At 40.8% G+C, this 23512-nt stretch overlaps 2 protein-coding genes across 16 annotated transcripts in view; one reads left to right on the top strand and one right to left on the bottom strand.

Annotated features, from left to right (window-relative positions):
• Positions 1–1062: 1062 nt before the first annotated feature.
• Positions 1063–11772, bottom strand: dnajc11b (DnaJ (Hsp40) homolog, subfamily C, member 11b). Its single transcript, XM_058372878.1, has 16 exons — positions 10949–11772; positions 10075–10204; positions 8720–8793; positions 8531–8632; positions 8222–8353; positions 8028–8150; positions 7868–7941; positions 7577–7766; positions 7405–7490; positions 7197–7313; positions 5871–6026; positions 5723–5792; positions 5235–5292; positions 4167–4309; positions 3886–4015; positions 1063–3800 (listed from the first exon to the last, which is right to left on the bottom strand). The coding sequence occupies exons 1-16, from the start codon at positions 11021–11023 to the stop codon at positions 3775–3777; spliced, it is 1686 nt and encodes a 561-aa protein (XP_058228861.1). The 5' UTR covers positions 11024–11772; the 3' UTR covers positions 1063–3774.
• Positions 11773–12620: 848 nt separating this feature from the next.
• Positions 12621–23512, top strand: part of LOC131342417 (calmodulin-binding transcription activator 1-like) — a 244339-nt gene continuing 233447 nt past the window's right edge. For 14 of the 15 annotated variants that reach the window (XR_009203039.1, XR_009203038.1, XM_058373256.1 and 11 more), the window contains exon 1: positions 12621–12692. Coding sequence is in view for 13 of the 15 variants with exons in the window: in XM_058373256.1 (XP_058229239.1) it covers positions 12668–12692 (25 nt within the window). In the remaining 2 variants the exon portion in view is untranslated. Of the gene's footprint in view, positions 12693–13699; positions 14033–23512 lie in introns of those variants that run through there. The other variant, XM_058373248.1, reaches the window with a different exon arrangement.

Below are 23512 nucleotides of genomic sequence, written 5' to 3'. Positions count from 1 at the left end.
TTTTGGCAGAGGAGAGGATTCTCTATATGAAAAATAAATACACACAATGTTAAACCATGTAATAATGTAATGTATAAATAATACAATAATCTCTATAGGTTATAGATGAGGTGGTTTCGATGTTTTCTTTTTTAAAAAATGACTCACATTTCCACACAATTAAAAACCCTAAAGCATGAATATACAAATTTGACTATATTGCCAAAAGTTTTGGGACACCCCTCCAAATCATTGAGTTCAGGTGTTGTTTTTCAGTGGTTGGGCTCGGCCACTTAGTTCCAGTGAAAGGAACTCTTAATGCTTCAGCTTCATACCAAGACATTTTGGACAATTTCATGCTCTTTGTGGGAACAGTTTGGGGATGACCCCTTCCTGTTCCAACATGACTGCACACCAGTGACCAAAGCAAGGTCCATAAAGACATGGATGAGTGAGTTTGGTGTGGAGGAACTTCACTGTCCTGCACAGAGTCCTGACCTCAACCCCATAGAACACCTTTGGGATGAATTAGAGCGGAGACTGTGAGCCAGGCCTTCTCGTCCAACATCAGTGCCTGACCTTACAAATGCTCTTCTAGAGCACAGGTTTAGGAGATACACTCCTAAACCTTGTGGAAAGCCTTCCCAGAAGAGTTGAAGCTGTCATAGCTGTAAAGGGCGGGACAACTCCATATTCCATTCATGTGCATGTAAAGGCAGATGTCCAAAAACTTTTGGCAATATAGTGTATATCTGCTGCCATGTTAGCTTAATCATGCTAATTTGGCTAGCTCTGCTAAATGCTAGTCAACTAACTTGTATTTTGGTGTAGATGTGAAGAGATTTCTCTTGCATGCATAAATAAATAAATAAATAAATAAATAAACAATCAAATTAATTCAGTTCATCAGTAACATCTGATCAGATTGCTAACTCAGCATGGAGGAGGGTTTCATCTCTTTGACATTATTAACTGAAATAATGTGTAAAGTTTTGATTTCTCACTTACATTTAACAATTTTTCAGACCATGAACACAGAGTATATACTGTATTAACAAATTCAAATCACACACCAGATCCCGGTGTAACCATTCACATTTTAATGTTTACTTATAATTCACCTCTACATCAGCTTTCATACACGAACGTATAGAGACTGCTACGTTAAACATAAGGACGTTCACAGTGAAGAAATCGGGATTTAAAGTTAAAAAAACCTTCATGAACCTGGGTGAGGATGAAGGTGCTGACAGAACGAGATAAAATGTTGACTTTAATGCACAGTTATGGTTACGAATCGATCTATAAAATGCTGTTGATTCATGTGAGTCATTTGACTCACCGATAAGAATCGACTCTTCTAAAAGGATTGGTGATATAAAAGGAGGTTTTTAGAATAAATGATGGGCAATAAACATCCATATCATAATAACTTTGGATTTCGGATGCATCTAAGTTACATTCAAATGGAAATCGTAACTATTTGGATGTTAAATATAACCTTAAAACAAGACGTGACTGTTTTGTGTCCCGTTCGTAGCAAAATAACACACTGTGACACGTATCATGAATTAAAGAAACATCTTCATGTAGGGCAAGAGGATATTTTTGTCGTATCTGAAAGCCTTGGAAAGGTTGCAGGTCAGACACTTGAACCGAAAGAGGACATTAAAAAAAAAAAAATGTATATTGATTTGAGATCTGTGACCGTGACCAGGATAAAGAGCTTACTGAAGATGAACGAATTCTCGCTATGAACAGCTCCTCTGTTGAAATGAAGGAAATATTTTGATCAAAGTCACACTGCGAGAGGAAAGTGCACTGCCTACAGCTACAAAAATTGAAGTGGAAAATTAATTAATTTAAAAAAAAAAAAAAAGAAATCAAAAAGAAAAGAATCAAAGAGTCGAATCAATGAATCGACTCGTTCTCAAACGACACATTAACGATTCATTCGCATATTTATACGTTTTCAGGAACTTTATTCTCCCCTGGCTCACTTGCTGTGCTTTAAACTGAAAATGAGACACTTCTAGCCTGCCTAAAAGGTTCATTTCTGTTTCTGTAAAGCAAACAAAACAAAAAGTACACAATAAAAAACGAATCATTAGTGCTATTCTTGTACTCTTGGCCCAGTTTAGAGGGTCCAGTTATATTTAAATACAATAACCAGAACTGTGCATGCATCTGTGAGATAAAATAATAATAATAATAATAATAATAATAAATACAGTATTTAACTAATCACAGTAGAAACGGAACTGACAAAAGAATCAGGATGAAAATAATCATATATTAAGTTTTAATAAATAGTACATGAAACGTATTCAATGCTACTTGTGTATAAATTTCGACTAAAGTTATAACGTCACATTTGAGAGGGGAAAAATTCTGAACAGAATTCGTTTCAGGTTCTCAAGTGTGTCAGTAAACGCTGTACCATCTATTAAGACATTCAGATCCTTCGCTCTGGCTCCATTTGTGCAAAATAATGTTTCATAAATGTGAAAGGTGATAAATAGCTATGGATAAATATATATGACATGCGGAATAATCACAGATCTTCTCTATAATGCGATCTTCGGATCCACTCAACAAACATCATACATAGGCTTATACATATTTTAAAACATTTTTATATAACTACCTAAAAGCCCAATGTTTTTGTTCCAGGATATTTTTCCCAAACCCTGATATCGTGACATTCGTCTAAAAAGGCTACTGATATACGTATGTGGAAGAGGGCAGACTGCACTTCCTGTGAATCTACACATGACTCTTCGTGGTCTATTTTTGTTACTTCTGTTTCTGTAAACTGTTATAGAGCAAGAGTTAAGAAATAAGACGAATCTAATCTAATGTAGTCTGATGTCATTATCTCATCAGCTTATTAACTGTTGTTAACCCACTGTGGTGAAGTGTGTTACACAACATGGTCACCTAACAAATCCCTCCCACCAGCCACATCTGCCCTACGACAGCTGCCCCCAAATGAGGACAGATAAAGGATTCCTCCAAGACTCGTAAAGCCTCGTCTTTTCCAACTGAGGAAAGCGATGTCTGTCCTCTTTCGCATACATGATCTCTCACACTCACTCACGATTGGCTAGTGCTGCTGTGATTGACAGGCGAGAGAATATGCCCCTCCCACTCAGACAGAGCATGGACAATTCTCTCTTTATTTTATTTTTGTAGCTCAACAAAGTTAAGAGAAGCTGTTAGCATGCTGAGAAATCAGGTTTTTTGTTTTAGAGCCAACTCTAAATGCAGATGCAGGCACAAATAAACCGAGCGTGTGAAAAGTTGCACTCGTCCAGGTAAGTGCTCTCGCTCTCTAGAGTGCATATGATCCCATAAAATTGCTGAGATGGGAAAATTTTTTGACAGAAAGTGAGAAATTATACACGGTTATAATCGAGCGCTCTTTAAGCTTTCAGTAGTAACTCGGTAGGAGGTGTGGCATGGCGTAGCTCACACGCAAATGCCTCTTTTAAATGCTAATACGTGTTTCCTCCCTGACTTCCTGTCAAAGTCTGCTCACGTCACCTCAAATCTGTCCGACGTTCCGGATTCGGTTTTACAAATCCGACTCCAGATCTCTCGCTCTGCATGAACTTCTTTTCTAAAATCTCTTCATCGTGGATATGCTGCTGAGATACAGGGTTAGGGGAAAAGTGGGCGGGGTTTACACACACTCAAATTCACGACGGGAATAATCGGACAGCCCTTCGGACTTCCCTTCGGCCGACGTCCGTCATCCGTCGTCCGTCTGTCTGGCGCATCTGGGGCAGGCTCCTACGTCTCGGCGTCTATCCTGTGAGCTTCAGCATGAGAGATGTTGGTGGAAATGTCAGCATTGTGATTTAAAATATAATAATCTTATCTATATTTTTTTTTTTAACTCACATTGCTTGGGTATCCGAAGAGCTTCGGTGTCTCCGGACAGCACTTGGTGCAGGACTCCTCTGAACTGGTAAAGCAGCTTCAGGCTCTTTTCTTCTCCCACACACGGGTCGTAGAAACCGGGCAACCCCGCCTGAGAGAGCAAGAGCGAGAGAGAGAGAGAGAGAGAGAGAGAGAGAGAGAGAGAGAGAGAGAGAGAGAGAGAGAGAAGCCCCGGGGCAATACGCGAGTTTAGCTCAGGTTGTACTGTCAGCAGGATGTAATGAAATGGACACAGGTCTGACCTTTGACGCCTCGGTGAGGATGAGTTTGGAATCTTTCACCAGACACTGCAGAGGCACGGTCACGTCGATGACCTTCGCTCGTTCCTGCTTCTGGCTAGTGTTCATCACAAACTTGCCATACCAGGCGTTTAAGATGATGAGACCTGAACGGAAGACGGAAAAATATACACCGATCAGGTATAACATTATGATCACTGAGAGGTGACGTGAACAACACTGATGATCTCCTCATCATGGCACCTGTTAGTGGGTGGGATATATTAGGCAGCAAGTCAACATTTTGTCCTCAAAGTTGATGTTAGAAGCAGGAAAAATGGACAAGCGTAAGGATTTAAGCTTTGAGATTGACGAAGGGCCAAATTGTGATGGCTAGACCACTGGATCAGAGCATCTCCAAAACTGCAGCTCTTGTGGGGTGTTCCCGGTCTGCAGTGGTCAGTATCTATCAAAAGTGGTCCAAGGAAGGAACAGTGGTGACCCAGTGAAAGGGTCATGGGCGGCCAAGGCTCATTGATGCATGTGGGGAGCGAACGTTGGCCCGTGTGATCCGATCCAACAGACTTTGCTCAAATTGCTGAAGAAGTTAATGCTGGTTCTGATAGAAAGGTGTCAGAATACACAGTGCAGGACGGGTCAGGGCTGTTTTGGCAGGAAAAGGGGGACTGACACTATATTAGGCAGGTGGTCATAAAGTTATGTCTGATCGGTGTACATTTCGGACCATGTTTTTGTTACTAATATAAACTTCACTTTAGAAGTATTTTGACTTTGTGATCAGAAATATGAACAAAAGAAGCGCTCATAAGCATAAACACTACACACTCTCAGAATAATGATGAAAAAGGAAAGAAGACAAACCAGAAAACACTGGAAAAGAGTTTTCTCTTAACACAGGATGCACTAAATGCACAAAAACAAAGTGTCTGAATGTTTACTTCACCTCAGTGTAATTATTCTCACAGTGAGGTCACCACATGTGTCTTAAATCTCATCAATCCTTATTTATTTATTTATTTATTTATTAAACTCCAAACTGAGCATCTGGACTGTAGTGCGTTTTCACTTCACCCATTTTGGATTCTTCTGCTTCGATGATTCTTCGCACTGACTCCTGCATCAGTACAACCTACAAACATACAAAAATAGTTATAAAATATTATTATTATTATTATTATTATTAATATTAATAATAATAATAATAATAATAATAATAATAATAATAATAATTACAATAACAATAATAATATTAAAAAATTATATAAAATTAAAATAACATATTTTGGCTTTATTAAGCTATTAAGTTATTTATTCCTTGGATTTAGACAGATATATCACAATAAAGTCCAAGCTAAAATTGTTCATCATTATTTATGACTAATCTCTATTATAAAAGGATTTCAGAGTCACTGCTCTAAAATCGGTAAATTAGTACATTTAAATGACATCACACTTCAACTAATTCAAGCAGCTTTCCATCAAGAAATGATTTCCCAGTCCTGACATTTCCAGTACACAGATAAATAAATCGTAAGCACTGTGTTTTTGTGAATACTCACAGCAGATTCAGCCTCCTGCCTCTTCTTGGCTATATCAGTGGCCGAGTTCACTCTGTGCTTCTCCAACTCCCTGATAAACACAAACACTCTCACACTCAAATGAATTAAAACTTCATTATAAACGATCTCACGGTGTTCCAAGACTCACTGTTCCTTCTGGGCGTGTACGTAGGGGTTGATTATAAGCTTCTGAACTGCTAAGTAGACGACCAGAGGGCCGACGGTGGCGTAAAACACAGCGCTGGGTAAGATCTGGTCTGTCAGGTGGATGGGGAAAAGGTACGTCTGGCTGGCTCGGTTTAACCTGGGGGAGGAAAAGGAGACAAAACAACTGATATTTAACTCAACTCACATCTATACTATATTGCCAAAAGTTTTGGGACGTCTGCTTTTACATGCACATGAATGTAATATGGAGTTGTCCCGCCCCTTTGCAAGTATAACAGCTTCAACTCTTCTGGGAAGGCTTTCCACAAGGTTTAGGAGTGTGTTTATGGGAATTTTTGACCATTCCTCTAGAAACGCATTTGTGAGGTCAGGCACTGATGTTGGACGAGAAGGTCTGGCTCACAGTCTCCGCTCTAATTCATCCCAAAGGTGTTCTATGGGGTTGAGGTCAGGACTCTGTGCAGGCCAGTCAAGTTCCTCCAAACCAAACTCACTCATCCATGTCTTTATGGACCTTGCTTTGTGCACTGGTGTGCATGTTGGAACAGGAAGGGGTCATCCCCAAACTGTTCCCACAAAGAGCATGAAAATGTCCAAAATGTCTTGGGATGAAGCTGAAACATTAAGAGTTCCTATTTTACTGGAACTAAGGGGCCGAGTCCAACCCCTGAATTCAATGATTTGGAGGAGTGTCCCAAAACTTTTGGCAATATAGAGTACTTCAGGTTTTTTCTGTCGTGATTTGCTCGACTCCTCAAACACAAGGCTGGATGAAACAGACGATTTTGTCTCAGGCCAGTCTCACAAACTTCTCAAGCAATAGAAGAGGATGAGAAACTTGACATAAAACGATTATGATTGTTATCATATATGACTTTTTGGCTCAGTCTCAATTCTGTGGTGAAACTAAATCAAATCTTTTAGAGGTAGGGAGACGTGGCTGAACTTTAGTGGACGATTACAGACAAAGAAGAAGTTCAGGATGAATCGTACAGAATCTGACCAGAGACAGAAATGAAGCAGTGAAGCATGTCGTCAATAAGACGGAAAGAAAAATGCAGATTAAAGATGAATAAATAACAGCTCTGCATGTTGTGTAAGGATATGTTGTATGAGTTCTCCTCTGTAGGGAAGAGAAGGAGTTTTGTTGTTGGAAAAAAGGACATGGGGGGAAAAAAGGCATTCATGTTAGTTAGGCTAAATGAGGAACTGTGACAGCGACAGCATAATCGTTGGAGTTCTTCCACACACACACGTGGTGCTACAGGAATACAGAATCAAACGAGCTAAAAACAAACATCCCGACCTGATTTTCAGAGAGACTCCTTGAGGCACCCCAATGCTGACCGTCGCAGAGAGAACGCTGTGTCTGCTGATCTTCCTCTCAGCGCCGTATTCCACCACCGTCCCAAAAAACCCGGTCCTGAACCACAGCAAGGCAGGAGGATCAGATTCACAAGCAACTTCTAACGTATGTGTAAATAAAATAAATCATATCAGGTTATCAGACCTACTTGACAGAACCCTTGACCTTGGTTTGGTCTTCATCTTGGAATTTGTACTGGTAGCTCATCATCAGGTAAGAATGAGGCATGCCGAGCTGAGAAGCGCAAAACAAAGGGGAATGAGTTAACGCTCTCTCAGTTAGCTAGTTTTCGGCTTCACCATGATGTACGCAGGTGTCACCTGGAGCGCCAGGGTGAAGTGGCTGGTCTTGGTGTCTCGGACGATGCTGGTGGTCATGGCCGAATCGGTGCCCCAGCGCCACTGCAGGTAGCCCATCGTGTTCTGGTCCAGGTGACGTGCCATCATGGTGCCGGCGCTCGGCCGCACGCCTCGTGAGGAGAACTGCACGCCGCACTGCGCAGTCACGAAGCTGAAAAGGAAAAACTTTTTAATACATTTTTACACATTTCCATAGTAATGTCTCATTCGTTAAGGTTAACTTAACAGAAGATCATCTAAAACACACACTACCATCGTGTAGTGACATTCCGAAACACTTTCATTCCAAAAAGGGGCCCTCGGATGTCTCCGGCTCCGAACTCCAGCTGCAAGCAGACAACAGAAGTCATCAGGAGACGTATATTTAAATTTAAGGAGTCTCCAGTGTCCAGTGCGATGTGAAGGGCGGTACCTCTCCCCAGCCACGTGTCGAGGTGACTCGTCTCAGACACAGGTTGATATTACCTCCGCCGTTACCGTTGTGCGTGGTCAGAGAGCCTGAAAGGACGGCCGTGTCCGTCGTAGTCAGCGGCGCCTGGAAGGTAAGAAGGCGTCAGGACGTAGTCGAGTTCTCACACGTCCGTGTACGCATGTGGCTTTGCTTACCTCAACAGACTGCGATATGTGCATCCTGTTTATCTCGATGTGAGGGAACCCCCCTCCTCCTGGCATCTCCTCGAAGTCTTCTTCGTAACGATCAAACAGGTCTGTGGCGTCTATTCCTACGCTGATGGTCCCCTGAACGATCACAGATCACAGACAAAGGATTTTCAGTCTCATTTATTTTAGACTTATTTTTCAACAGTGTTCAACGACCTCTGGAAGACCAACGCTGCTTCACAGAGAACTTGTAGGAGTGAAAACACGGCCAGTTTTGCTGTCTAGGCATCCAGCAACGGACACTTAGGAGCCTACCTTGGGATTGGTCCTCTGCTGTAGCCTCCTCTCGTCCCTCTCCCTCTGCAGACGCTCGTACTCCTCCCTGATCTCCGCAGGCGTCTTCTTCCTCTCCACCACCTGAAAAAAAAGGAGAGCAGTCAATCATTTCCACCCCGTATCTCTGTTTTCCTGCATCATTTGTTCCTGTGGTTTTCCCGGTCTTACCTCCCATCCTTCCACTTCCAGGCCTTTTTTCCCAAAAATGTCATATACAGCTCGAGCCTGGGGGTCAGTAAGAACTAAGCAGAAGACAGACAGTGAGACGTAGTGAGCACCACACTGAAAAACCGCTTGACTTCAACATTTTCAGGGTTTTGAACTTTTTAATATCATCTTTATATTAGAACCCTTATGGTCAAATGACACAAATTCTTTATTTCAAACTTATAGGAACCCCAAAATCATGTTCACCATGGAAACATCTGCTCTAGCAGCCACATGAGGTGATTTTTAAGTAAAGCTCCAGTGTGCTCCAATGTCCAGTCCAATGGTTCATGCTGCTCAGAGCAGAAAGATTTAAATTTGGCTAAAAATGTGATAAAATAGTAAAGTACAACAAGCCAGTAAGCTAGTTAAATAAAATATCCTTTTCTATGAAAGAACCTGAGAGAGATCAGCGTGTTTGTGGCCCTTGAGAAAAATATTCTGTAAGTCGTTGGCCAACATTTAGCTCTGAGCTGAATATCTGCTCTATGTGCTTCACCCTGAGGTGATTTATATCACAGCATCAAGCATGTTTTATTAATGAATACAAATAAAACTCAACAGTTTCTCTGATTGCTGAATTATTCAACGCTAATTTACGTTAATTTTATCCCAGTGTCCAAGTGCCTACACTTAATCATTTCCTTCTATTCTCTCTATACACTGATCAGCCATAACATTATGACTGCCTGCCTAATATTGTGTTGATCCCGCTTTTGCTGCCAAAGCAGCACTGAACCGTTGAGGCATGGACTCCACTAGATCCCTGAAGGTGTGCTGTGGGATCTGGCACCAAGATTTTAGCAGCAGATCCTTTAAGTCAACTTACAGGACTTAAAGGATACTTTTGATAGATATTGACCACTGCAGACCTGGAACACTCCACAAGAGCTGCAGTGTTGGAGATGCTCTGATCCAGTGGTCTAGCCATCACAATTTGGCCCTTCGTCAAACTCGCTCAAATCCTTACACTTGTCCATTTTTCCTGCTTCTAACATCAACTTTGAGGACAAAATGTTGACTTGCTGCCTAATATATCCCACCCACTAACAGGTGCCATGATGAGGAGATACGCAGTCTTATTCACTTCACCTCTCAGTGGTCAGTATGTTATACCTGATCGGTGTGTGTTCCTGCTTAAATATCTCATATTGAATTTACATTTTTATACAAGTTCTTTTTAACGTTCCTTCGATTGTTTCAGTTCACTGCAGTGACGGTCTTAATGTTAGAGTTTTGAAAGCTGTGGCTCAGGTTTGTAATAAATATACTCTACATGTTGCTATATTTTTTTGGTTGGTTATTAGCTGATTTACCTTCATATGCCCGGTGAACAAGGTTGAACAGCTGCTCAGCCTGCCTCTTGAGTTCAGGGTCTCTGTGCTTATCTGGATGGTAGAGCATGCACAGTCGCCGGTACGAGGACTTCAGCTCTTCCTGAGTCGCCTTAAGGTCAGGATCAAGGAAGCCAATAAAAAAAAAGTTACTGTCCTTCTCTGTTTTACTCTTTCAGTGGTGGCAAAAAGTGCCTGGTTACTAATCAGAAGGTCAGGGGTTCAAGCCCTAGTGCTGTCACTGCTAGACTCTTAACCTTTTCTGCTTCATGGACAATGTATCTGACCCTGATTTCCTAACAAGCTGGGATATGCGAAGAAAAGTAAATGTAATGAACAAAGGCTTCTTCTGAAATAATCTGAAATGAGTACAGCTTCTCCATCACTTCATTTAAACCTGATGTCTGACATCTTCTTCCTCAACAAAAAGATCATCTATTAATCAATCCACTTAGATCAGTACTTATATAACGAGTAAATTAAATGATGTAATAAAATGTAAATCCCTAATTAGCTCTATTTCATTAAATTACTTCTTAATTATGTGCTTGTCGGTGCAACTAATAAATGATTTGATCACGCGCTCGGAAAATAAATGCGTATATAATTCGTAAGGATTTAAAATGCATCCTAGTTACAGAATGAAATAAAATCATCACAAAGTCATATGAGATGTTCCCGGTGCGCGCGCGCGCGCGCACGCACGCACACACACACACACACACACACACACACACACACACACACACACAGTGACATGATGTGGATGCAGGATGAAAGTGTCATCATCATTCGTCCCGACCCTGAGCTCAGACCCGCGTCTGCATGGACATCACTCCCGACAGCCTGCTCTTACCTCTCTCCTCACGTTCAACAGGGAATAATAATCGTCGTTGCCCGTGTCTAGTTCATCTTCCATGGTAGCCGCCATGTTTCCGCCGCAGGAAGCCCCGCCCACTCCCGGGATAGAGGTCTGGCGCCGCCGCGCGCTCCGGAGCTCAGGATGCGGCTGGAATCCTCATGAAATCCTCCTCATGGAGAGCAGATCAACATATTATTTTATGTTTTAATCACATATTTAAATCACATCCTGCTTATCCTGCGATAATAAAGCGCTGGAGTCTTACAGGAAAGTGATATTTTAAAAAAAGGTCAAAATTCTTATAAAATGCAATATTATCTACAGAGTATGGATTTTTTTAAAATAAATTAAGCGTGAAAGGATTAAAATTATGTAATCAAAGCTTCAGGGGATCAGACATGACTGATGTTTGATGCCACCTCTAACTCTAGAACGGTCTTCTTTATTATTCTACACCTGTGCTTCTTTCACTGGTGGAAATCTCGTCACCTGGTTGAAAAACTTTTGAAAACCCCTTTACTAAAAAGTACAATAGGCTCATCCCCTGTTTGTCTTGTTTCCATGTAAAAAATAAAATAAAATAAAATAAGATAAATACATAAATAAATAAAAAATACAGTTCCCACTTACGCATTGTGTGACGTCACGTTAAATAATTGCAAGGTTGTTTTTTTTTATTAGTTAAAGTCAAGAATTGTGTCATCTTTAAAGATTTTTTTTTATTATTCCTTCGCGTATACCTGGCAACCTTGTGGCGCGGCGTGATTGGATGAAGCTGGAAGGCTCGCGCGGTGGAGCTGTCCGTTCAGCACCACGCGCTCCTTCAGCACTTCACACGGAGAACAGCGCGCCGCACGGGCACGAGCACGAGGACGAGCACGAGGACGGGCATTTAAACCCTGTCACTTCCGAAAGAAAACGCGTATAGGTCTTATATGTCTGTGTATGGAAGAATTGTGTTGTGAGCAAAAAAAATAATTAATTAATTAATAAAAGTATTCACGGAGGATATTGTTTCCTCGCGCGCAGTCTAGATGAGATAAATGACGGGATTTATTTATTATTTTCATTATTATTATTGTTTCAGAAATCAATTTAAGCAGTAATATACAATAGTGTCTTTTATCACAGAGCATGCCATTGTCAAATAAATAAAACGTACTTTAAAAAAAAAAACAAACAAATAAATATAAATAAACGTTTCGTAAATTGTTGTCTTTAAACATGAAATTTCCATTGCTTTTATTTTTTAATACATAAGTTCAAAGTGTTTCACAGATTTAGTCAGTAAGAAGCGACTTAATGAATAACAAAAACCCGCAAAATGTAATATTTATGATAATTCTATAGATAAAAATGTCTTGATACTTTTTTCCTTAGAAATAAAAATGAGCTATTAATTCATTCATTCATACAATATAATGGTGTGCATTTTATTTATTTATTTATTTATTTATTTATTTATTTATTTATTTATTTATTTATTTATTTATTTTTATTTAAATGCCATTGTCACTGACTGCACTTTTTTTTTGACGGAACACTCGAATTTATTTTATGGGCTCGCCTTCAACCGTGCGCGTCCCCAACACTCAGTGTCCTCGTGAACGCGCGTGGTACTCAACCCCCCTCCCTCCCTCCCTCCTTTCAGTCCCCCCCCACACCGATCGCGAGGAGGAGGAGGAGGAGGAGGATGTGGCGCGCGGACGGGAAATGGCTGCCGAAAACAAGCCGGAAGGTAAGAGAGGAAAATATCGGGGTTATTATTGTTATTATTAATATTGCTGCGTTTCTTATTCTTATTGTTGCCGTATACATATTTTTTTCGCACCGTATTCCTTCCCTCTTTTTTTTGACGCGCTCGCGATTGTTTAGATTTTCGTTAAAGGAAAGGACGTGACGGAGGGACGGAGGGAGCGCGTGATATTTTTTGCGCTTCATCGCGAAAAGCTGAAACGCTGACCAGATTAAGGTCCAGCTCAGACCTACAGCTAGCTTCTACAGCTCCTTACATGTCAGGAAATCAAAGCAGGAGTTGTGCTCGTTAGGAAAGAAAGAAAGAAAAAAAAAGTGAATCGGTTGTGTGTGTTGTATGTGTGTGTTGTGTGTATGTGCGCGCGCGCGTGTGTGTGTGCTGAGGTTGTGTTTGTAGTATGGGTATGATGTTACTGTTATTGTTGTTCATCATCATTAGAAATTTGATGTTTAAGGAATGAACACGAGGCACGTTTGAGGGATGAAAGCGTGCTGGTGTATAAGAGGGTGATTAAATATCACTGTGTGTGTGTGTGTGTGTGTGTGTGTGCGTGCGTGTGTGTGTGTGTGTGTGTGCGTGCGTGTGTTTAAAAACCGGGAATGAAATGACCTCGCTTATGATGTGAAGAGGGATTCCTTCACACCACCACCTCCACCCTTCATCCTCATCCTCTTCCTCCTCATCACATCTCATCTTCCTCCTGCTGGTCTTCTCGCAGAGAGGAGAGATAGAAGTGGTGGGGAGAGATAGAAGAGAGGAGAGAAGAAAAGAGAAGACAGGAGCACCAGCGTGAAGTGAAAGTGTTCCTCATATTTCGGCTGATGTAGGCTGCGCCGTGGTGCTGCTCCGATGCGTCGCGTCGCTTTTTTAAAACTCGATCCGATTTACACCGATGTACTACGAAAACGTCATTGATTTTTCCCCCTCCTCCTCCTCCTCCTCCTCCTTCTCCTCCTCCTCCTCCTCTTCTTCTTCCTCATCCTCCTCCTCCTCTCTCTAAAGCTGTGACTAAACACAGCAGCTGGCTGTTCTGAGTCTTCTTCCTCTTCTTATTTTGAAATTTGATCCTTTTCTTTGTTTATTAGAGGTTTTGTTTGTTTGTTTGTTTTTGACCGTAGAAGCCATTTAAATTTCAAAAACAAAAACTATTGACAGCTGCAGGGGCGCGCGCGCGCTCGACACACACACACACACACACACAAACACAGAGACCGTTAGAGAGCGAAGCAGCCCGCACGCGCGTTTAACGTTGGATTTGTGCGCGAGACAGAGAAAGGAGAAAAAAAAAAACACCTGAAACTGACGAGGCAGCAAAATGAAAGGTACGTTTGTTTGGTTGTTTGTTTGTTTGTTTGTTTTAAAAATAAAACATTAGTCCTTACAACAAACTATCAACGGAAGTCAGAAATAAGAAGTTTTACAACGAACTTTTGGTTGTATCGAGGAAATATTAACGACTTTATCGATCAGCTTTAGCGCGTGCCGTCTATGCTAAGCTAACGCGCGGTGAGGTGAACGTGAGGTATTAATTGTATTAAAAGATATATCTCATTATTATGATGATGATGATGATTATTATGATTATTATTAGCGACCAGGGTTTGTTTACATGTACGAACGTAACATATATTAGGTTTCTTAGTCTGTAAAAGGATTGATAATTGTGTGTGTGTGTGTGTGTGTGTGTGTACAATATCTTTATTTTAAAATCATTTGTTGATTTGTTTTTTTAATCGGGAACTGACCACAAGATGGAGACAAAGGAAATTTCAAATCCTTCGTGCGCTAAAAATAAACCATTTAAAAGCTTCACTGATTTTATTTTATATATATGTATATATTCACTGTACAGTGAAGTAAGGTTTCATTTCCATGGGGGAAAATGGGCCGTTAGCAGACCCAGAAGAAGATCCTCGTGTGTATGTAAATATAAATATATGAAATCTGTGTGTTTTCATTTAAATCGTTCAGACTGAGGTGTTGTGATTTGGCTAATCAGGGCTCGTGTTGATTTTGTCAACATTTAGGCGTTTTTACTAACTACTAGCGTTTTCAAGTGCCATGCTCAGATTTGGAGAGCTCCACCAGGGGGCGATATTGAGCTGCGTTCAGCTTCACAACAACACTTCCATCAAAAGGAGCGAGTCTTAGTCTTGGTGAGGTTGTCTTGAGAGTTATTTTACACCCATGGCATCCCGTGTTTAGCTTCTTAAACAACAATTAACAGCGAAACTAAAAAGAAACAACTTTAAAAGGATGATTTATAGCTCTGGTGAGACACATACGCACACATCTATACGCTACCTAACCTTGATATCTGTGCCTTTTGTTTTCTTCGCCCCCATGGGAGAAGGTGTCAGAGTAATGTAGCTTTTTTTTCCACCCAGAAGAGAGACCTGTTTTGACCTCAGCCGAAGGAAACTGTGTCGTGCATTTGTATCTGTCAGTCTTTTTTTGTTCTCGAACCTCATTTCCTGTGTCTTTTCTTTCTGTTCTACGGATATCGGTTCTTTACACAGGAAGCATATTCTCCAGCGGTCCACGCAAAAGGCCCGGAGATGTTACACAGATCCACGCACCTTCTTCATCCCTTTAGATGTCCTCAGAGTTTTGTTCTCGAACGCACCACAGGCCGAGAAACTTCCTGTTCCTCTGTCTCTCTCTCTCTCTTTCTCTCTCTCAGCCAGTCTCAGTCAGATACACAAGCAGCATGTTTCCAGAGCCAGGAATTAATAAGAAGGTCAGGACATACCGTATATATATATATATATATCCTATATCCTGCACTCATCCATGTGCATATCAGCGAGGCGAAATCTTGAGGCAATTGCTGTTGTGTACAGACGAACTCCTCGGGGAAGTGTGATCAACGGCTGAGGTTGATAAACAGCAGCCGCTGTTGATAGCAAACTTATCAGATTCTCATCTCTGGGATATAACTGGCGCAGCCTTTAAATTGTGCTGGGTGAATCAGCTCTGCAATTTTGTTCAGCTAATTGAATTTAGTGAGGCTGCTATGGATTAAAAGATGGCTGCTCGCTCATTCTCTATCTCCATCTCTCTCTCTCTCTCTCTCTCTCTCTCTCTCTTGCTCTTTACTTTCTCTCATGCTTGCTTGATCGCTCTGTGTTTAAGAAAGGTCTCGCTTGGTTTTAAGAGTCCTTAGAGCTGATTTGATGGATTGGTTCAGCCAACCAGAGGGAGAGGGGGCGTAGTAGCACAAAATAGCTTCATTATGTCTTAATTGGTCTATTATTTTGGTTGCGAGTTTTTTCTCTGAAGTAATTGTTTAGGAAACTTTTGCGACATTCATACGTGCAAACTGCAGAGATATATATAGTTCTTATTACTATATATATATGGTTTGGATTAAAGTAAGTAAATTAAAATAAGGAGGGGGGGGAACCCGGATGCAGCCGGACGTTCCGGATTGTTTGTGTGAAATTATACAGAAAATAGATGACACTTCAGCGTCTGAAGTTTTTAGTTTCCTCCGTGTTTTACTGCTCCATTCTGCTCATGACTAAACCTGGCTGAACAAGCTGCTCTGTTGGTTTGTAATGAAGTAAAATTGGCCTGAGAAATTTTAATGCTTAGCGCAAAATGGTCAATTTTATCAAAAATAAAAAGACTAAGCTAATGCTTTTAGCAGAAACATGCATTTATTTCTTTATTTAAAAAACAATTTCATTACCCGGCTATGTGAAAATAACATGTAATACACCTGAAACACAATTATACGGTTAAGTGAGAAAAATGCTGCTCTGCCTGAAGATCCTAAAATGGACGACAGAACAAGTAAAACATTTGATGATCCATATGTGGTTGTTTGGTTATCAGAGTAAAAGCACTAGTAACCTTTTTTTTGTTAGCTAAGCAAGATCAATTAGCTTTGCAAGTGCCTTGCTGGTTTTAAGTTAAGTCTTGTTACCTTTGAAGTAAAAGGCAAGAATGAGCAGACTGATCTAATTACATCAGCTTCCAGGATTCAAGTCTAAAGGCATGTCTTTAAAGTCTTAGAGCTCTGCACAGAGCTGACCAATAAGGTTGGCAGAGGCAAGCTGCTGTCATCTGAGCATTAATGCTGTAAGTTCTCTCCAAAAACAAGCACAAAAAATGTCACAGTTACAACCTAAGACTGTCAGACCCCAAATGGCACCGACAGAAAGCTAAAAATAGAGCTCTTCCACTGGCGAGAAATGCTCACAGAGTGAAGGGAGAACTTCTGTGCATTTACTTCAAAAAATCATGTTCATCATGTTTATAAGGATCCAGTGTCCGGCATGGCTAATACCGATTTGAAGAGCAATATTCAAAATTAGGATGTTTAAAATTCACATTAATACCTCAAATAAGACTTCTAATAAAAATTTTAGCCATATATCCTGCTGAAGAGGTTTAAGAAGCTCAGATTTGTCTATATTCTCGAATTCTAACATGCTGTTTAGTCGTGTCTGTTTGATGTCAGTCTTCATTCGAGCACAGTAAGAAAAGAATGCTGAAAATCACATGGTGGTCTTTTAACCACCATTTTGTATAACTGGAGGCTTTTCTTAATCCATGTTCTTGATCTTACTACATATATTATGATATATCATGAATATTTGTGTTATACACTGTGTTGCCAAATGTTTTGGGACATCTGCCTTTACATGCACATGAATGTAATATGGAGTTGTCCCGCCCTCTGCAGCTGTAACAGTTTCAGCTCTTCTGGGAAGGCTTTCCACAAGGTTTAGGAGTGTGTTTATGGGAAATTTTGACCATTCCTCTAGAAGCGCATTTGTGAGGTCAGGCACTGATGTAGGAACGAGAAGGTCTGGCTCACAGTCTCCACTCTAATTCATCCTAAAGGTGTTCTGTGGGGTTGAGGGCAGGACTCTGTGCAGGCCAGTCAAGTTCCTCCACACCAAACTCACTCATCCATAACTTTATGGACCTTGTTTTGGTCACTGGTGTGCAGTCATGTTTCAACAGGAAGGGGTCATCCCCAAACTGTTCACACAACATGAAATTGTCCAAAATGTCTTGGTATGAAGCTGAAGCATTAAGAGTTCCTTTCACTGGAACTAAGGGGCCGAGCCCAACCCCTGAAAAACAACACCTGAACTCAATGATTTGGAGGGGTGTCCCAAAACTTTTGGCAATATAGTGGATATCCAGCTGATACGCTTGCATTATACCGAAGGTGGAGTTTGACTGTGCAATATGCCACATTTCATCTAACAGCAACATATTTGCAACCCCTTTCTGACCTTTGCAACAATAAACCGCAGTCAGGCTTTATTTGTACATGACCTTGCGATGTAGTCACATTGTGTAACGTCACGTCTCACTTGTCTGGTGATTAAAAAAAAAAAACACTTTGGTAGTGAGTCTTTCGATGAGAAAAATAGCCGAATATCTTTCCAGGATTTTTTCAGAAATGGAAAGTTGAACATTTATTCCCTCAAAACGCAGAAAGATTAATCAGTTTGTCTGCATTGAAATGTCAAGCTGTCACCATCCCTGTGAGTCTGGTTGAATGTTGATGAATTAAAAAAACGTGACATGCGAAATTTGCCATCTTCCAATCGGTGATGCTGTTGTGCAGAAGTTAAACACATCTGAGATTTAGGTCAATTTGATTTGAGATGGAGTTTGCGGTGAAATATTTTATTAAACAGTTGCTGACTAAATGAATGTAAACTAAACAAAATGGATAACTTATGAAGTATGTAATAAAACCCTGTGTAGACGCTTGCCGTATCTTCATCTCGAACATCTCAAACATCATTTCTGCGTGACTATATTCATTTAAACCTAGGATTAAAGGCATGGCTACAAGCACAACTGAGTAAAACGTATAACCAAGAACAGATTATGCCTGTACTTCCCTTCATTTTCCCCTCCCCACTGTGCCGCCCCCAGGACTGAAGAGAATTCATAATGCAGATCGAATGTACAGAACCTCCGTCAGCTACGCCAAACACACTGCTACTAACGGTGTCCAAGATGGCACGGGCACCAACAGTAAGACAGCTGGCTCACTTCCACACCGCATCCCTAAAAAAGAAACAACAAATATTAAAACAGCGCGTCCTGATGCGTTCTGCTAATTCCTTCATTTCAGCATTGTAACATAGCGCTAGCCTCACATGTCAAGGTCGCTCAGCAAAACCACCGATGTTTCTCTTACAGTTGGTGTCGTAAATGGTAAAATCACATCGTAATTACACAACAGAAAAGAAGAGAAAGAAAGAAGTAGGTGTAATAGATTTGAACAGATGTAAGCGTAATACGTTTACTGGAGTGTAGCGTTCGGCTAATGGAATCAAATCGATGAAACCGAGTCCCCATTATGCAGGAGCTGTATTCAAAATAACCCAGCGCTCTATGGCTCTGTGGGTGACTTCTTCTTCTCCTACTTTTTTTGAGAGAGAGAGAGAGAGAGAGAGAGGGAGTGGAGAAATAGGCGAGTTCTTTCTTGGTTTATCAGGGTTGTTTTTTTTTTCTTCATTGTCATTCAGCTTCATTACAGATCATGTTTATTCATGCATGGCCATGGTGCACCGGAACGCGCAGCATATTTTTGGAGGCAGCAGCTCATTGTCATGCCTAATCAACACACAGCACACTCTGAGCAGAGCCCAGGCATCAGCTTCTCTGTGTGTGTGTGTGTGTGTGTGTGTTTACTAGCTCACTTTCCAAGAATGCCAAAAAAAGAAACCACTGCTATGCCCCCTTGATTTTTTTTTCAGCTCAATTTCTTTTATCCAGTGGTTTTTAATGTCTTCGCTGAGTGATCAAACTGTTTCCAAGAGACGCTTGTTTAAACAGCGGCCAAATGGCAAAAGGGTCCTCTGCCTAGTTGTTAACAAGCTCCACAGCGTAATTAGTGGCTGGTTAGATACGTGTCTTGTGCGTTTCTTGCTGTGTTGGTGTTTAAGCCACTAAGGCTCCGTTTGTCAGGCTTCCAGATCAGAAGCAGAACTAAGACTCTGTCGTTGGAGACGTTTCTCTGTTTATTTCCCAAACGCGAATCACTGAGTATTTGTCGGTTGTCACAGACACGTTACACTCGTACTAAACCCCGAGCAGAAGTCAGTAGCAGGTCATTTGCTACTTTAAGCAGAGGTGTGATGAGGCCTAAAACCCTGACTGAAAGGATGAGTTTAGCTATGGAGCCACAACCTTGGCAATAAAGAGTAGTTCCGTGCTTGTCCTACATTTTGTCAGCTAGATAAAAAATTTTTTTTTAATAACCATTTTTAGGTACATAACCACTGCTGAAAGAGGAGTATTGTTTGTAGAAGAGGTTCAGCTGCTTCTGGTAGGATAGGTCTCGTGTATTTTTCTCAAGTAGGATGTGCTTCTGAACTCAGTATGCAGGTAATGAAACAGACTTTCCAGCAATCCTGAACCTGAACCTGGTTTAGCAAAAGCCTGAGAGCTGGCTAACTAACTGTATAAAAAAAATCCCTTTTTTTCTATCCTGGTCCTCTTCCATTGGAAATCCAAATGCATAGTTATTAAACCAGGTCTTAATTTTCATGAAAACTGTCAGTCTCTTTCCAAGAGCAGCATCATGCCATTAGATAACACTAGCTTGAGCTATTCTTTTTTTAAAAAAATTATTCACATATCTTCTGGCAGAAGAGTTACAAGACAAGATGAAGCGGGACCGTGGAGACCCGAAATACCATTTCTCAAACAGTTCATCAGCTGTGACACTATTTTTCCAAAATGCCGTCGCAATTAATAGAAAATTCTGTGCCTCAAAGATTATACAAATTGGTGGAACAGTGTATTAATTGAGATACATAGAATAATCAAAAGATTTATTCGCAGCAGAAAGAAACAAATGATTTGCCGGAGCTTTTTTACTTAAAGGACAACGAGAGAGAAGAGTGGCTGCCGAGCTCCGGGTTGAGTTAGGAGTCAGAGTTGAAAGCAGAGACTGATTGGAATAGACTAACTTGAACCCCTAACCTTGAAGTCTCTCCCTAGTGCAGTCCTTTTTTGTCACTCTTGTACCTTGTACTGATAGACTATCAATGAACTGAACATCTGTAAGAGAAACAAAGCACTGATATAAATGCACATATGCTGCACAAGTTTAAGGAGGAATCAGAAGACCTGTGAGACAAAGTCGATGTCATAAAATGCTTTGGTTTAAAGAGAGAGAGAGAGAGAGGTGAGAGGACAGATTGTCCGCCAGCAGTCTAAAGTGCATTTTGTATGCATAGCTTAGCTCTTTATCCATTTGTATTCATACACTCATTTGCATGATTGACTCCATGTGTATTTGAGCATTCTCATATCTCCTGTCTTGATGAATGCCTCCGTTAGTGAACACTGCCTGGATTTACTTGTTGTCCAGGAGTAAGATACGGATTGGTACCCCCTCATTGCCCTTGCATGCCCAAGTAAGCAGCTTCTCCCGCATGAGCCGGCTTCCCGAAATCAAAACTGCCCACTGTTACCAAGACATTTTCCCACGTTTCCTCAAACCGAGCTGCGTATGCTCCCACGTGCCGTGTGTAATTTCTGTAGCTGTCTTATAAAGCATGTAGTTTCACACTGCAGTTAATTTCTGATCCACCACTAGATATTCAATTTATAAAACCTCAGACTTTGACATCCCCAGAGCAAGCACATTTAATGCATTTGATTCAATATCTGATTGCAGAAACAAACATATATTGAACCAGTTATTGCTTGGTATCAGAGGAACACATCCAAATGAAGGCCTCTAGGATAGGTACCTTGAAGTAACCTAAATGGTAAAACTGTCCAACACAATCAGAGAAATTGCCTGAGGAGATGATGGTGACGTTTTAATGGCTAAATTTAGCATTTAAGCCACACAAGTGTAAACAAGATATCGTCTTCTCAACTGCCAGATAGTTATCCGGGGCGTGATGTATTGAAAGACGCAGATGTGGTCAGTGATGGTAATGGAGGACGGAGTCAATAAAGGAGCACTATTATTACAGAGAACAATAGAGCAATCACTGCTTTGATTGGTATTGATCCCGGAGCAGGCGGGTGAACTGAAATTGAAACTGACCAGCATGACCTGAAGCACAAAAGCGCTCCGAACAATGTCATGGTTCTGCCTGTAAGGACTCAAGCACCCATGTTAAAACGATGCATCATTTTCAGCTAAATATAAATCAATGGCAGGTTTATATATATATATATATATATATATATATATATATATATATATATATATATATATATATATATATATAAAAGAGAGAGAGAGAAATATATTTTTTACCATAAATTATTTTCCTTGTTTTTAAACTAGGCTTTGTTTTTGTTTTGTTTGATAGCATGGATCATCTGACTGCCACAATACAATACAATGGCTCATCATGCTAGCTTTTTCATATGGCTTATATCTCCAGCTTTTTGTCAGTGTCACAACCTTTTCAGGAGACTTCCTCACAACACATATCATAGCAAAAAAAAAAAAAAAGTTGAAAGAGCATCCCATGACACAAAGGCAACGAAGAAGCATACTATCGATCCAGGACTTTTTTTTTTCCAGCCCTCTTTATCCCTCGGCTATCTGGAGTGACGCCTGCTCAGCCTGCCATGACAAATACAGTAAATCACACAAGACTTGACATCTGATAAGCCCCAGATTAGCACCTACATCCAGATTGTTCTAACACCAGAGGACCTGGAGATGGACCGGGCTGTAGGTCAGTCTGGAGTGTCTGGCACTTTCCTAGAACGTGGACAGAATCACATCGACACCTCGCATCACCCCGGCTCCTCAGACAGATCCTCCCAGTCTATTTCTGGCCACAATTCAGTTGAACTAGAAAGAATTCGGTACTAAATCAATTTCTCCAGAGTCCGAGGCTTTGAGTCATTTTCTAATTCGATTGACATTTTATTGTTCTCAGCTCTGGGTGGTTTATTTTATTTTGCAGTCGAGAATATAAACTGCATTATTCCGTCAAATTAGTTTATATATTTTCATAATTTATTCAGCAGCTCCGTGGATCAAGCTTGTGATGTTTTTTTTTCCTAAGCCAAGCCCTAGTATGCTAATATGCTTCACGCTTCAGTGCACACTCTTGATTGTAACTTCAGCTCTCTTCTACTATGACTGTCACTGAATTATAGTAATACACGTCGTAGCTTTTCAGAGGGATGACAAATTACAGGATCTACAGTATGTGCATGTGTGTGTGTGCATGTGTGTGTGTGTGTGTATGCGTGCGGGGGTGTATTTGCATTATTATCTCCATGTCTCCATTTGGCTCACCATTAGATAACATATTGTGGGTGTGACTTAGCAGTGTCTGCATGTTCACCTTTCGTCCTTTAGAAATTACCATATAGACAACTACGCTACTGGTATTTACGTAACCTGTATGTACGTGGGGAATAAATGTGTAGGAGATGTTTGATGTCTAGGACCGAGGTTTTTAAGCGTAGGCCTGCGTCCCGAGTCCTGTAGAGTCCCACAACACACAAAGTAAAGAGCGCAAAAAAAAAAGAAAAAGCACTCTTTTTACTCCGCCGCTCTCCAATAAGCGTCTCACCAACCTGACTAATACCAGTAAGATTAGTCGAAGTTTATCAGCACTGTGATAAATTAACATGCAGACCCATCCCTCTCCCTGGCTGCCTGGAGCTGCTGCGCAATGAGCCTTTATTTCTGTCACATTAATTTTATTTGGGAAAAAATGAAGGGAAAAAAAAAAATCTAAATTTCCCCAGATACCCTTTAATATCTGTATTGGGAGCATTAAGTGCTGCTTGCCCCAGCATTTTCTTGCTGTCTTTATTGTAGA

Source organism: Hemibagrus wyckioides, linkage group LG21, assembly GCF_019097595.1.
Source record: "Hemibagrus wyckioides isolate EC202008001 linkage group LG21, SWU_Hwy_1.0, whole genome shotgun sequence".
Taxonomy (NCBI): Eukaryota; Metazoa; Chordata; class Actinopteri; order Siluriformes; family Bagridae; genus Hemibagrus; species Hemibagrus wyckioides.
This window is presented reverse-complemented; position numbering and strand designations above follow the sequence as displayed.

Coding starts and splice junctions, on each gene's coding strand:
- dnajc11b (XM_058372878.1), bottom strand. CDS start 11,023: ATGGCGGCTACCATGGAAGATGAACTAGACACGGGCAACGACGATTAT. Junction 7,767..7,867: donor CGGAATGTCACTACACGATG/GTAGTGTGTGTT, acceptor TTTCCTTTTCAG/CTTCGTGACTGCGCAGTGCG. Junction 6,027..7,196: donor GGAGTCTCTCTGAAAATCAG/GTCGGGATGTTT, acceptor TTCCTCCCCCAG/GTTAAACCGAGCCAGCCAGA.